At 50.2% G+C, this 12,375-nt stretch overlaps 1 protein-coding gene across 1 annotated transcript; it reads right to left on the bottom strand.

Moving 5' to 3' along the window:
• Positions 1 to 3,374: 3,374 nt before the first annotated feature.
• On the bottom strand, positions 3,375 to 5,825 carry LOC101765345 (polyol transporter 5). Its single transcript, XM_004958080.2, has 2 exons — positions 5,621 to 5,825; positions 3,375 to 5,484 (listed from the first exon to the last, which is right to left on the bottom strand). Exons 1-2 carry the CDS (start codon positions 5,730 to 5,732, stop codon positions 4,049 to 4,051), a joined length of 1,548 nt encoding a protein of 515 aa, XP_004958137.1. The 5' UTR covers positions 5,733 to 5,825; the 3' UTR covers positions 3,375 to 4,048.
• Between the last annotated feature and the right edge of the window lie 6,550 nt (positions 5,826 to 12,375).

Here is a 12,375-nt window from a genome sequence, read left to right as displayed (position 1 = left end):
ATGACCCTCGTGCCTGAAGTTCAACCCAATTAGCAGGACCTTGAGATTCCTGGAGTTCTTGAGGATGTGAAGAGTATTAGTGAGGGACTTCAAATTTTCGATTCTCTCTGACAACTGACCGTGGAACTTGTTTACAGATAACCGCAGCGTAGTCAAATTGCTGCGTGAGTAGATTTTACCAGTGAAATTGTTGCCATAAATTAATATCTAAAGTTTTTAGATTGGATATGGTGGAGAAGTTGATGTTGGTAAGCTCTACCTGGAAGTTGTTTCTCCTGAGGCTGATGGTTGTGAAGCTTGTGCACTTTCTCAGAGATATTGGTAGCTCTCCTGACATGTTATTGTGTTCCAGGTGAAGCTCCTCAAGTTTCTCCAGCTTCCCCATAGAATCTGCATGGGATCTTCCCACTAAGCCCAGTCATCGCTAAATCCAGGAAAACAAGGTTCTCGAGCTCAAATATATGTGCAGCATCAAGTGTTCCTTCCAACACATTGTTAGAGGGAGAGATATTCTAATGAGGTACGGTAGCATCAAAGAGTTCATCCGGGAGAATCCTAGTTATTATGTTCTATCCAGCCTTGAACACTCTAAGCGTAGAACATTTGCCTAAGCCTGGGCCCTGGGGGATATGGCCACTGAATTGGTTGTTATCTAAGGTCAAGGAAAGCTAACGACAGGGGCACGTTGATGCAGAAAGATGATGGCATCTGTCCAGTGAAAGTTGAAACTGTAATTGCTTGCACTGAGCGCAACCAGGTTCGTGGTCTTCTCCCATGTGGTTGATGGGAAAGATCCAGCAAAGAAATTGCTCGAGATGTTGGCGGCGTCCGGAGATTGACGTGACGATGGCAGCACTAGTGGCCCCCCGCCGAGGCGATTGAAGCTGACATCGAGGGAAACCATGCTGCTGGAGAACATCAGTTCTAATGGGAGGCTGCCGCTGAGAGAGTTACCGGACAGCGGCGCAGCATTCCCTTGAGGCTGCCAAGGACGGCGAGATGTGCCCTTCCAGACCTCTGGATGCCAGAGAGACCTCGACGGCCTCTCTGTTTGCGTTGCAGGTGATGCCCTCCCATGTGCAGCAGTCCGTTCTGTTCCTCCACAGCGCAGTGAGGTCGGCGCGATCCCATGAAGCCCGGCGAGGAACAGCAGCAGGGTACTCTTCTCGTGCTCGGAGCATGAGCTGGACAAGGAAAACAGCAGCACAAGAGCAAGGCAAAATGACGGCATGGCCAACCTGCTACCATGGTTCTTGCACAATGAGTACCCTGCTACCATTGGCTGCATCTTTATTGTCATGAAAAGCTATGTTGAATTACTGAGCTTCAATCAGTAGGTGCGGCCGTACGGAGGTACCGTATGCAGATTCTGTTTCGGAAGGCGTATATAGTTTGGAGTAACGCTTAATGTCCCAGAGCAAGTACACGATTGAAGACGATAAAATAAAATTATTGGACGTCCGGGTGCTAGCACTTCCGAAAAAAGTATGGCTTGAATCACAAACTAACAAGCTGTATATAAATCCAGCAGTCAAACTGACCATTTTAGGATCCGCTAAGGCGCCGCAGGACACTGTATCATTAACCCAGTGTTCATTGACAACTACCATCTCATTTTCCCTGGCCTTGATGCAGAACTGATTTTCCTGACACAAAAAATCCCAAAGTTTACAAAATTAAACGAGCAAACTAACAGATACGGCACATTAAATGTAACACCGTACTCACATAATGGATTATCTCACTGTTGACAATAAGGTAAGTGCAGTTCTCTTTATTCATCCTTGCGGTAGGTTTTCCACCCCTCGTCTCAAGATCAAATTTGTACTGCTCAAAACAAAGTAGGCCCCAGCCCCTAAAGATACAAGTTATTAACATGTCATTGTCACCAAAACAGGCATCTAAAACACAAATGTTAACCAGTTTCTAACCACTTAATAAACAAACGGCAAGACTGCTAGAGTTAACTATGTAAATAGCAAGTAGCTATATAAACTTAACCAGATTATGTGGATTATAAAATAGTATGTAACCATGCAACACTTAACCATGTAAAGTCTTTGTAACTATATAAACTAAACCAGATTATGGATTATAAAATAATTATGTAACCGTGCAACACTTAACCATGTAAAGTCTGGGTGCTGGCATAAAAGTATTAAATAGGTAATTTAATCAAATTATGGATTATTAAACTGTGAGAATGGAAATGGTAATCCTTCCTTTTCTCCCCCAAATTTTGCTCCTGCCTCCCTCCCTCGCTAGCGCTGCTGCCTCTCTCGCTATGCCCGCTGCTCCCCGCTCCTGCATCTTCCGTGCCCGCAGCGCTGATGTGCGGGCACGTAGGCGTTGTGTTGACTCCGTTCGATTGGGACTGTTTCAGGCTTTAATCAATCGAAATTTGCGGTTACAGAAAATGCTGGTGGGGTTTCTTGCTATGGATCTTTGCCATCGCGCTCGACAAACTCTGGGTCGGAGGATCGGTCTCCCTCTCTCCGAGGTACTATGATTCTACGACGAGCCCTGACCGCAATAGAACGTGTGAGAGGTGAGAGGACCAGAGGGGTGCACACCTGTTGTTCCGGAGCAGGCGTGTCAAACCCAAGGAGGCGATACTTCACGCCAGTAAACAGACCGCTGCCACCGCCACCGCTGCAGCCACCGTCCTCTCCCACCATGATTGCTGGCGAGTGGGGAGGGCTGGAGGGGAAGTTTTGATTTGTGCAAGGGAGGGAGGAGAGGGGGAGAGCGCAACATATCCGAGGATGGGGATACGTTTGTGCTATGGGCCCGTGGGCCGATTCAGTGTTCAGCCTGAGGTATTGGATTTCTTGCTATGAAATGGGTTGTTTTTTTTATTCTTCGTGGGCTGTTGTGACGCATGTAGTAGAAACAGACCCAATAGCTCGATCTTGCAAACTGAACCGTTATTATATTATCAGTGATTACACGTTAGTACTCGAGTGATTTTTTAATTCTGCTTCAGGCAATTTTTCTACCAATAGAATCCTGACACGTGTCACTGTTTATGGAATAGAGAATCCGGTTGACATTCAAGCAGAAATCAGTCGGATCATGACCCGAATAAAAAATAAGGATATGTTTATTTTTATGGGCCTAGCAAGCTACGAATGATAACTGAGTTTTTCGGCTTTCTATGTAAACATCAGTTTTTCTAGACAGTGGTGTGGGTCGGGATCGTCCGATCGTGGCCACCGCGCGGCAGGCCCACCGGCAGGTATATGGTTCCCGCGCGCTTCTGGTGCGGGCCTGCCGGCCTGCTGCAGGTGACATAAAGCTTATATAGTTCATCCAGACAGTGTCAGCGCGGTAAACCATGTACCTCGACAAACTACGTAAGGACTCTCAAGCACTGACAAACTACACCAAGTTTATTACTGCATCACTGTAGTCCTTTGTTAATAACCATCCCAGATTATTCCAATCGGCCCCGTGAGCGAGTTGATTAAGCTCTAGTTTCTGCGTTAACCAGCCGTCACCAATTTGATAAGGGTAAACAATCGCCGCATGATCGCAGAACGACAAAGTCTTTAGCTAGATAGATATTGTTTCATAACACCTTTTCCGTGGCCTGCTTGACTCCCTCTGCAGAATCCTCGAACCACTACCAATTTTCTACTAGCCTCCATGACCCGTGCAGCGAGGCAACAGCAACGCTACCGGCCGGCTACACAGCTTACAGGACAAACGTGACTGACACCTCTACACACACCCGGCGGCGGCACTGGCAACCCGGCATTGGCCTTGGCAACTACAACGACTACTAGTTCACAATCTCTCACGGACAAACCAAAGAGTGAATCATCACAGGCCATGTACTTGTAAAAAAAGGAGATATTAAGAGGCTGCTTCAAGGGAGCAACGAGCTGGCCTGAGCTTGCCGGCCGTCGCTCTCCAGCTGCGCCGGATCCGCGAATCTTCCCACGTTACTTCAGCTTAGATCATATGGCAACAATGGCAGCTAGCTGCGGCATGCCTACTGCACAAGCTTTTCGCGTAGAACCCCTCGAGGTCCTGTAATTTGGAGTTAGTTGGTGGTGGCGGCGGCCATCTCGAGCTTCTTGTCCTTCGTGTCGCCGCCCTGCTGGGGCCTCAGGTCGTCCTCGTCGTCGGTGGCGCCGAACAGCTTGCTCATCGACTCCAGCGTCCGGCCGCGGGTCTCCGGAAGGAAGCTGAAGAAGAACACCCACGCGAGCACCGCGATGCCGCCGTAGAGGAAGAAGGCGCCGCCGATGGTGATGGCGTTGGACAGCGAGATGAAGGTCATAGAGATGACGCCGCTGGTCACGCGGTTGGTGGCCACGCCCAGCGCGCAGCCCATTGCGCGCACCTGCAGCGGGAAGATCTCCGAGCTGTACACCCACGTGATGGGGCCCAGCCCGATGGAGAAGAAGGCCACGTAGGCCATGGTGGACGCGATGGACACGGCGATGGCCCAAGGGATCTTCGCGTCCGGGTAGTGGCCGATCACGGTGAGCCCCGTGGCGAGGCCGACCAGGGAGAAGATCATGCCGCCCACGCTGCTCAGTAGCAGCGGCCGCCGGCCGACCTTGTCGAGCAGGAACGTGGCCACCAGGATGAAGAGCGTCTTGGTGACGCCCACGGCGCAGGTGGTGCCCAGGACCTGGTTGTCGGAGGTGATGCCGGCGCTCTTGAACACGCGCGGGCTGTAGAGCACCACAGCGTCGATGCCGGACGCCTGCTGGAAGAAGTGGATGCCGATGCCCGAGAGGAGGATGCGCCGCATGGCCGGGGTCGGGGACAGGATGAGCTCCTTCCACACCCGCGCCTCCTCGCTTTTCTCCCTCTTGGGCACGGTGACCACGTCGCCGTCGAGCTCCGCGGGGATGCCTGCGGCGGCCTTGATGTCGGCGAGGCGCTCCGCGGCCTCCTCTGGCGTGTCGGAGGTCTTCCCCAGCACGACCTTGGCGTCTGCGAGGCGGCCCTTCATGACGAGCCACCGGGGCGACTCGGGCATGCCGAGCACCATGAGTGCGAGCACGACGGACGGCGCCGCGCCGATGCCGAGCATGACGCGCCAGCCGAGTTTGAGCGGGAGGCGGGAGAAGGCGTAGTTGGACACGTAGCCGAGGAGGATGCCGAAGTTGATGAACACCTCCGGGAATGAGGTCAGGAAGCCGCGGGCCGACGCGGGGGACACCTCCGCGGTGTACACGGGCGCGATCATGAGCGCGTAGCCGACGCCGACGCCGGCCACGAAGCGGCCGAACATGAGCATCCCGTAGTTGACGGCGAAGCCCATGAGGAAGGCGCCCGCGAAGAAGATGGCCGCCGCGAAGACGATGGTGTAGCGGCGGCCAATCCAGTCGGACGTGCGCCCCGCTGCGAAGGAGCCGATGAGGGAGTACACGTTCAGGATGCCCATGAGGACCTCCAGCTCCTTGTCGGTGATCTTGAGGTCCTTCTGGATGTACAGCGACGCCCCGCTCATCACCCCGATATCTGCAAAGCAAAGTCCGGTATGAGCGGATGAGCCCATGCAAAAGGCAAAATCTAACCAAAACAAAAGGGAGATTCCGTACTACTACACGGCAAACAAAAGACACGGGTCATGAGGGAAGTGAGTTTGTGTTCGTACCATAGCCGAGGAGGATGGAGGTCATGGAGGCGAGGATGGCGCAGGCGAAGGCGAACCTGGTGTTGCCCTTCTTCTTGGGCTCGACGGCCTCCGGCAGCGCGGCGGAAGCCATCGTTGACAGCTTCTTGCTCTGCTCTGTGCTGCGCAGAGAACGCCAATGGTTTAGTGGTGCTCGAGACACCTCGTTTCTATGTGGCAGGGAAGACAGCGCAGTGTCCTATCACAAGGGATAGCAATATATAGACAGAGGAGGTAGGATCCGATCACCCCCAGCCGGCTCCACCCCAAAAGAAGTTTCAAAACGAAGAACTGGAAAAGTGCATGGGCCCATTACCCAGTCACTGTTAACGTGGGCCACGACATCTCCTGCTCCTCCCGTTGCATAGTCACCGGTAGTGTGGCTATCCCCATAGTCTTCTCGCAATGTCGACGTGCCTGCATCCTCGTTTCGTTTGCTTTACTGAATGACCATTGGGTCCTGAGTCCTGACTCCTGACGCTATTGGTTGGCGCCGCGTTTCTTGAGCTCGTTCCCGGTGTGGATATCGTATACGGCCAAGTGGGGACAGCAGCTGCTTTGACGAACTGAATTAGGTAATGCAAGGGACAATAAAACAATCGTAAACGTGGATCAGTGTGATTGATCTCCTTCGCTTTATTAGTAGTACATGGCACTGTTTTGGATTAGCATCCAAGAAGAGGGGAAAAGGTCGCCCTAAAAAGCGCAGTCTGCAAGGACTTTTCAGTATCCGTACGTGCGAAAATCCACTTTGTTTTGCATTAGACAAAGAGATGCTTGCTACTCCAGCATGTAAGAGAAAGTCGGCGTATTAGTTTCTGTCAAAATAATGGCGATTCTCTCTGGGGGTTTGTAGTAATCCGTTGTTCTGTCGGCTTATAGCATGTGCTCTTGGTTCGTAGCAGAGTTTCTAAATCCTCAAGCTCAGTTCAAGCGTTGAGATATTTTGTCTTGTCGGCCATGTGCACTGTGCAATAGACTAGTGGTGAAGAAACTGCAACTTGCAAGTACGTTCGCATGTCAGGTATTTGCCAGCGGAAACCAAGGTTACTGACTGAAACCTATTTTACTGACTATTGGAGTATTTGTTGAAAATGTTGTTCTAGCATTTGGGCAACCCAAAGTCAGGCATCAGAAGAATAATGTGACCAGCATTTTCAATTGATTACGTCAATGTGCATGGTGTTGAAAAATGAAGAAAAAAAATGCTTGATCCTTTAAATTGAAGTTCTTTACGCGTCACGAAAGGGTTCAGATAGGATTCCATCATACACTCATAATTGAAGAGCCAAAATTATTTGCAGCTCGTACGTGGGGTTCTTTCGATTACACTTCTAATGAATTATTGTTTATATAGGTATCTTTGAAAGTCGGTTTAAATTAGTTGGCCTTCGCCAGCTTTGGGTCAACTGAGCTTGGTACTTTCAATACCCAAAAATAAAAGATCGCGGCTAGATGATTACCCGCAAGAATACTATGTGGTTAGTTTATGTGGCTTGAACAAAATTTCAAGAAAATTAGTTCATCATTTGTCCCAACCTGTTTTTGATCTCTCTCTCTCTCTCTCTCTCTCTCTCTCTCTCTCTGTGTGTGTGTGTGTGTGTGTGTGTGTGTGTGTGTGTGTGTGTGTGTGTGTGTAGCACCCAAGTGACCTCATGCCACCAAAATCAAATCTAACGGCTACTGCAAGTTGGCAATAGGACAGTCTGATGAACCCATGACATTTCCAAACCTGATTTTTTTTTAAACTTTCATTAGTAATCCTTCACAAGCTTATGATCTGAATGCCATGTACATTTTCTGGTTACTATTTAGCATGCATAAATCTAATCTAAACCTAGCTTATTTATAACATCTTTTATTATCGCAGATATTTTCCATAAACGTATGTGCATATCTGTAATCCTATACATTCCTATCTAAAAACATAGGAGTAGCAAGCCTTGTAATAAGCTATGGTAAAGTAATTGCAACTTGCAAGTACGTCCACTGCCAGATACACGTGATCATTGACACCGGCTAAAGATTACCTTTGCAAACAATGGTTACCCAATCAAATCTACTGTACTTTATTTTTATGCCAAAAAAGATGAAAAACTAGTCCTAAGGTTGAAAATGTTGTTCCTGGGGGAACGGAATCAATCAGAAAGCGGAAGGTAAAAGAAACTAGCATTTCAAATGCATCATTTCAAAGTACAAGGTGAGCTAAAATACTTGCCTTTGTAAATCAAAAATACCTTATTAAACCTTAATAATGGCTTTGGCTAGAGTTCCATCATGCATGCATCATTTAGAAAAAAAAATATTGCCAGCTCGTAGAGTTCCTTATGCCAGTCTCAGTGGGAGTTTTATGGGCATTAAATTCCATGCCACATCAGCAATTTTGCTGACTTTGGCAAAATCTTTATGAAGAAAGAGAAGGGAAAGTTTCATCACATGTGAGAGGAGTTTCATCCCTATGAAACTCAACTGACACAGTTACCTAGTTCCCAGTCTTGGAAACTGTACAATGAAACTATGCACTGAGACTAGCCTTAATATGATTTTATATGTATAAATTATTAAGGTACCTCATTAAGCCGGTACGTTGATTGATGTCCTATTTGCCAGCTTTGAGTCAATTGAACTTAATGTCTCTAATGGCCAAAGCATAAAAAAACTATAGCTACATGATTGTGTAATAAAATATAGCGAAATAAAGTACCATGTGATTAGTTTATAACTTCAGCCAAGTTGCAAGAGAAAAATAGATCAGCAGACATGATTCAACTTGTTTTTCTCCGCGGAGTATCCCATGCCATCATATCATGATCATCAAAACAGTCAAATGGTCAGTGCAACTTGCAACAGGGCAGGTTGATGATGGATTATTGGTGGCATACTGGCATTTTAAAACCTGGCAAGTTACACGTGCTAGCTTGCTACTTTTTGCCAGCTTAATTACGGTCGAACCAGTATACACGTACATTCCGGCTAATACATCTTAGTGTGCATTTAGTCTAAACCTAACATCCCCTTTTTATTTTCCTGACCTACATATTCCGTAAGTCCATGCATGTGCATTTGTGAATCTACATTTCTTTTCGGGACGGATGCGGTAGTAGTTTTCTTTTGGAGAACCATGATGTGGAAACGCGTAATTGGATCGCATCAGGAATAATTGGATCGCATCAGGAATCTCCCTAAAGTATGAATTAGGTCACCTCTTGAGTCCAACTATAAAATTTTCTGGTCCAACCGAAGACTAGTTGGCAGATTCTCGCTGAATTTCATCAGACTCCGGAGCTGTAAGTTATTGCTCGGGCCGGGGCTCATGGACTCGTACGGCACCGATAGTCACGGTGATCCGTCGAATTTCGCGCAGGCAGAGCGAATGGGCGATCCGCCCGTCAGCCATGAACGTCACCCGGTGATTCTTCTTGTTTACGGAGCTACACGTCGAAGTCGAACTGAGCTACCGTGCGGATCTGCACCGCCCGCCGGACGTCGTGGAAATCGACCGGCGGTGGCCAGGTGGGCTGCACGGTAAAGCAAGCAATGGGTGCACTGATCGGCGGACAAGGACACGCGATCGAGAGGGGATCGCCGTATAAAAATACACCGGCCCGGCCGATGGCGGCAAGTGCCGGGCTGCGTTTCGTCGCCGTAAGCCCGCATTGACCGAGAGCGTCCGGGCCGACCTCGAGTGCCCTGTGCCCAGCAAGTAGCCTGTAGCTTCCGGTGGTCGAGCAGACCAGGGCACAGAGGCACTGGAGTCCGAAGAAGAATATTCAGCCGTCCAGCCAGAAACAGGGCGAGCCAGAGCCCAGAGGCAGCGCAGGCTGCAGAGAAGTGTAGAGAGGTGTATGGGTGCTGCAGGACGACGACACCCTTGGCTATCGGCAGCGCGATGGGGACGCCACCCCGTCACGCGCGTAGACTCGACGACTTTGGCGGCACGACGAGAGCGAGAGCGAGGCCGCCACGCCAAGGACGTCGCCCTCGGCGGTCGTCGGCCGCGGTCCCCGTCAATCGCCCGATCCCGTTGCTTGGCCGCTGTTGCTCCAGCAGCTCCGACGCCGCCGCGGTGCTGGCGGGTCTCTGTCTGCCTATCCCCGCCCAGCACAGCAACTCGGCAAGGCAAGCACCAAGCAGCCTACGCCCTACGCGCTCGGCCCGCGCTGACGACCACCGATGGGGAAACCCCGAAATTAAAGGGGCTCGCGCTGCATCGCATCGCGCCCGACCCGATCCCTCCTTCCGGAACCTGGTGGTCCTGGTACTGGGGCCTCTGATCCCCTGCCGGCAACGCGCTACCACCCGCGCTAGCCGTACACACACGGAGGCGATCGATTATGCCGCGGAGTAGGACGTAGCCGACGACGCCGGGGCGAAGCATGCCAAGGAACGGACCCCCGTACGTCTCCGTCGTGCCGGATCGCGCGCGCGGGGAAGGGAAGGGCGGGTCCGGGCGCGACTGCCGTGCGCTGACCTCTGACCACGGGTTTCAACGGGGGCAGGCCGACATGGACGCCACGCACGTGGGAACCACTCCACGAGAACGGTGGCGCGCGCGTTCCTCACGGGCGAATATATTACGAGAGATGAGTGAGATGACGATAAGGGCCAGGCCGGCTACACGATCGTATGGGCTATCCGCGACCCCTCAAGCAAGTGCGGTTCACACCTCGTAGTCGTCGCGACCCGCGACACGCCAGCGTTTGAGGCGTACCGAAACGCTCTGCGCAAGAGGAGATCCGTCGCATGTCAATATGTCATCGTCATCGTGAGTGGTCAAACGCTCCAGGATTCAGATATCTGCTTTGCCCGTACTCGTGTGATACTACGCATGCGGTCCTAGGCTTATGTTAGCGCCGAGAAATGGTTGGTTTGGCTCGTCCATCTTCCCCGTTCAGAGAAACCGGCTCATCGCTTTTAATTTGATTTGATGTGATGCCGTCTCCGTTGCATCAGCTTGACAGCATAAACAAGCGCCTTTCCACGTTTCTTTCCCGTGCAAAAATCAAATCATTTGCCGTTTGGTTGACCAGCTTCAGAATCTGGCCAGCAAATCCCACTACTACTACTACTAGCACACCGGTGCAGGTCAACAAGTCAACGGCGAGAGTTCGCTGGAAGGCTGCAGCGTGTGCATTGATTGGGATGACGAGGATTTGGATCACCGAATGCCTGATGAATCAGTGAAGGGACGGCCGGGCTGATAGCGCTGCTAGCTACCCAAACCACAGGACGCCATCAGAAGACGTTTTCAGGCCGCACGAAACGCCCATTTTTTTCAAATCCACTTGCTTACCTGAAGCTCATGGCATCCAAGAGAAATTAACTGGTTGGCAAGCGATCGGGCGGTGCCCTGAGACGCAGAGCTCAGATAGGTGCACGGTCAAGCCGGTAACCACGTCAGTTAATTGACACTTCGTTTGTCCTCTCTGCAGGCGCCCTCCCTCCGTATGCTTCCTCCTGAACTGCGAAGGCACATGCTGAGCTTATGTGAGTGAAAGGAATCGGTACTCACAGTTTAAAGGGAAAAGGAGGTGAACTAGGGCAATTTAAAAAACTAAATCTATAGCTTCCACTAATTGCATCAAAAGATCATGCTATCTAGATGTACAATCTACAGTTGATCTACTGTGAAATCCTCATCCCAGAACAAGGTTTGCAACCTATAGTCAATCCTATCAAGATACTACTCTAGGAAAGTAAAGGCACACAAGTTGCAAGTATGAAATGCGAAAATGTAAGGAGGAGATGAGGGGAAGCAAACTCTTGACATAAGGATTTATCCTGTGGTATCGGTAGATACTAAGCCACCACTAGTCCACGTTGTTGAAGCACTCACACAAGAGTACTGCTTCCCGGTCACCAAGTCTTTCCCAAGGTACTCCTTGACTTGCTACAAAGGCTCGACCACTAAGATTCACGCCAAGTCCCTCGGTTACTTTGATGCCGTCTTCACTGAGAAGCTTCTCCACGAAGGAAGGGGGTTTCCACATCCCTCGCCCAAGATCGTCGACACCGCTCCACACCAAGCCGAAGGGTCGAAGACTTGCCGGCGAGCCACCAAAGCACCAGCACACCTCTTGTACAGCGATGGTTCACTTTAGAACCTAATCACAAGGTCGGCACATACTGCACTCACTCCTCTCTAGGCCAATCTTAGTACTAATCACTTTCCTAAGCTTGTGCTAAGCTTTTGATGGATCACTTAAGCACTTTTGGTGGCATAGATGTGTTCTTGATGAGTCTTGGTTTTCAATGCATCCCTGAACACTCCAGCAACTCCAAATGGGCGAGTGGTGGGGGTATAACTAGCCCCAAGGGCTCAAAAAGCTGTTACTCCAACGGCTAGTGAAAAATGATACCATCGGATGTTCTGATGGTCTATTTTTGGCCTGCATCGAAACATCCAGTGATACTAGCTGTTGGCCTCCCCGCGCCCAAGTTCTCCATTGACACATCCAAAATTCATCCGACGCTTCAACCAATGGTACCGTCGGATCATCCGGTGCTGAAGGGTTTTTCCCAAAACCTCTCTGGAACGTTGAATTGAAAATATGCTTTGTCCGATGCTCCTTTTGGACATACCATCGGATCATTTGGTGCTATTGGGTTTTCTCCATCTTCCAAGCCTGTCCCTCAGAATTCGTCTGACGCTACTAGAAAAGTGATCATGGGAACATCCGATGGTTGACTTTGCCTAATCTTTTCCGCAGCGTACCAATTACTTCGATGGTTACTCC

The sequence above is a fragment of the Setaria italica genome, chromosome II, assembly GCF_000263155.2.
Source record: "Setaria italica strain Yugu1 chromosome II, Setaria_italica_v2.0, whole genome shotgun sequence".
Classification (NCBI taxonomy): domain Eukaryota; kingdom Viridiplantae; phylum Streptophyta; class Magnoliopsida; order Poales; family Poaceae; genus Setaria; species Setaria italica.
Note: the sequence above shows the minus strand (reverse complement) of the source record. Positions and strands in the feature narration are given on the sequence as shown.

Bases quoted from the DNA above. Each gene is read 5' to 3' on its own strand.
- LOC101765345 (XM_004958080.2), bottom strand. From the start codon at position 5,732: ATGGCTTCCGCCGCGCTGCCGGAGGCCGTCGAGCCCAAGAAGAAGGGC. The intron at 5,485-5,620 runs GTACGAACACAA...TTTGCTTTGCAG, and splicing joins CTCCATCCTCCTCGGCTATG to ATATCGGGGTGATGAGCGGG.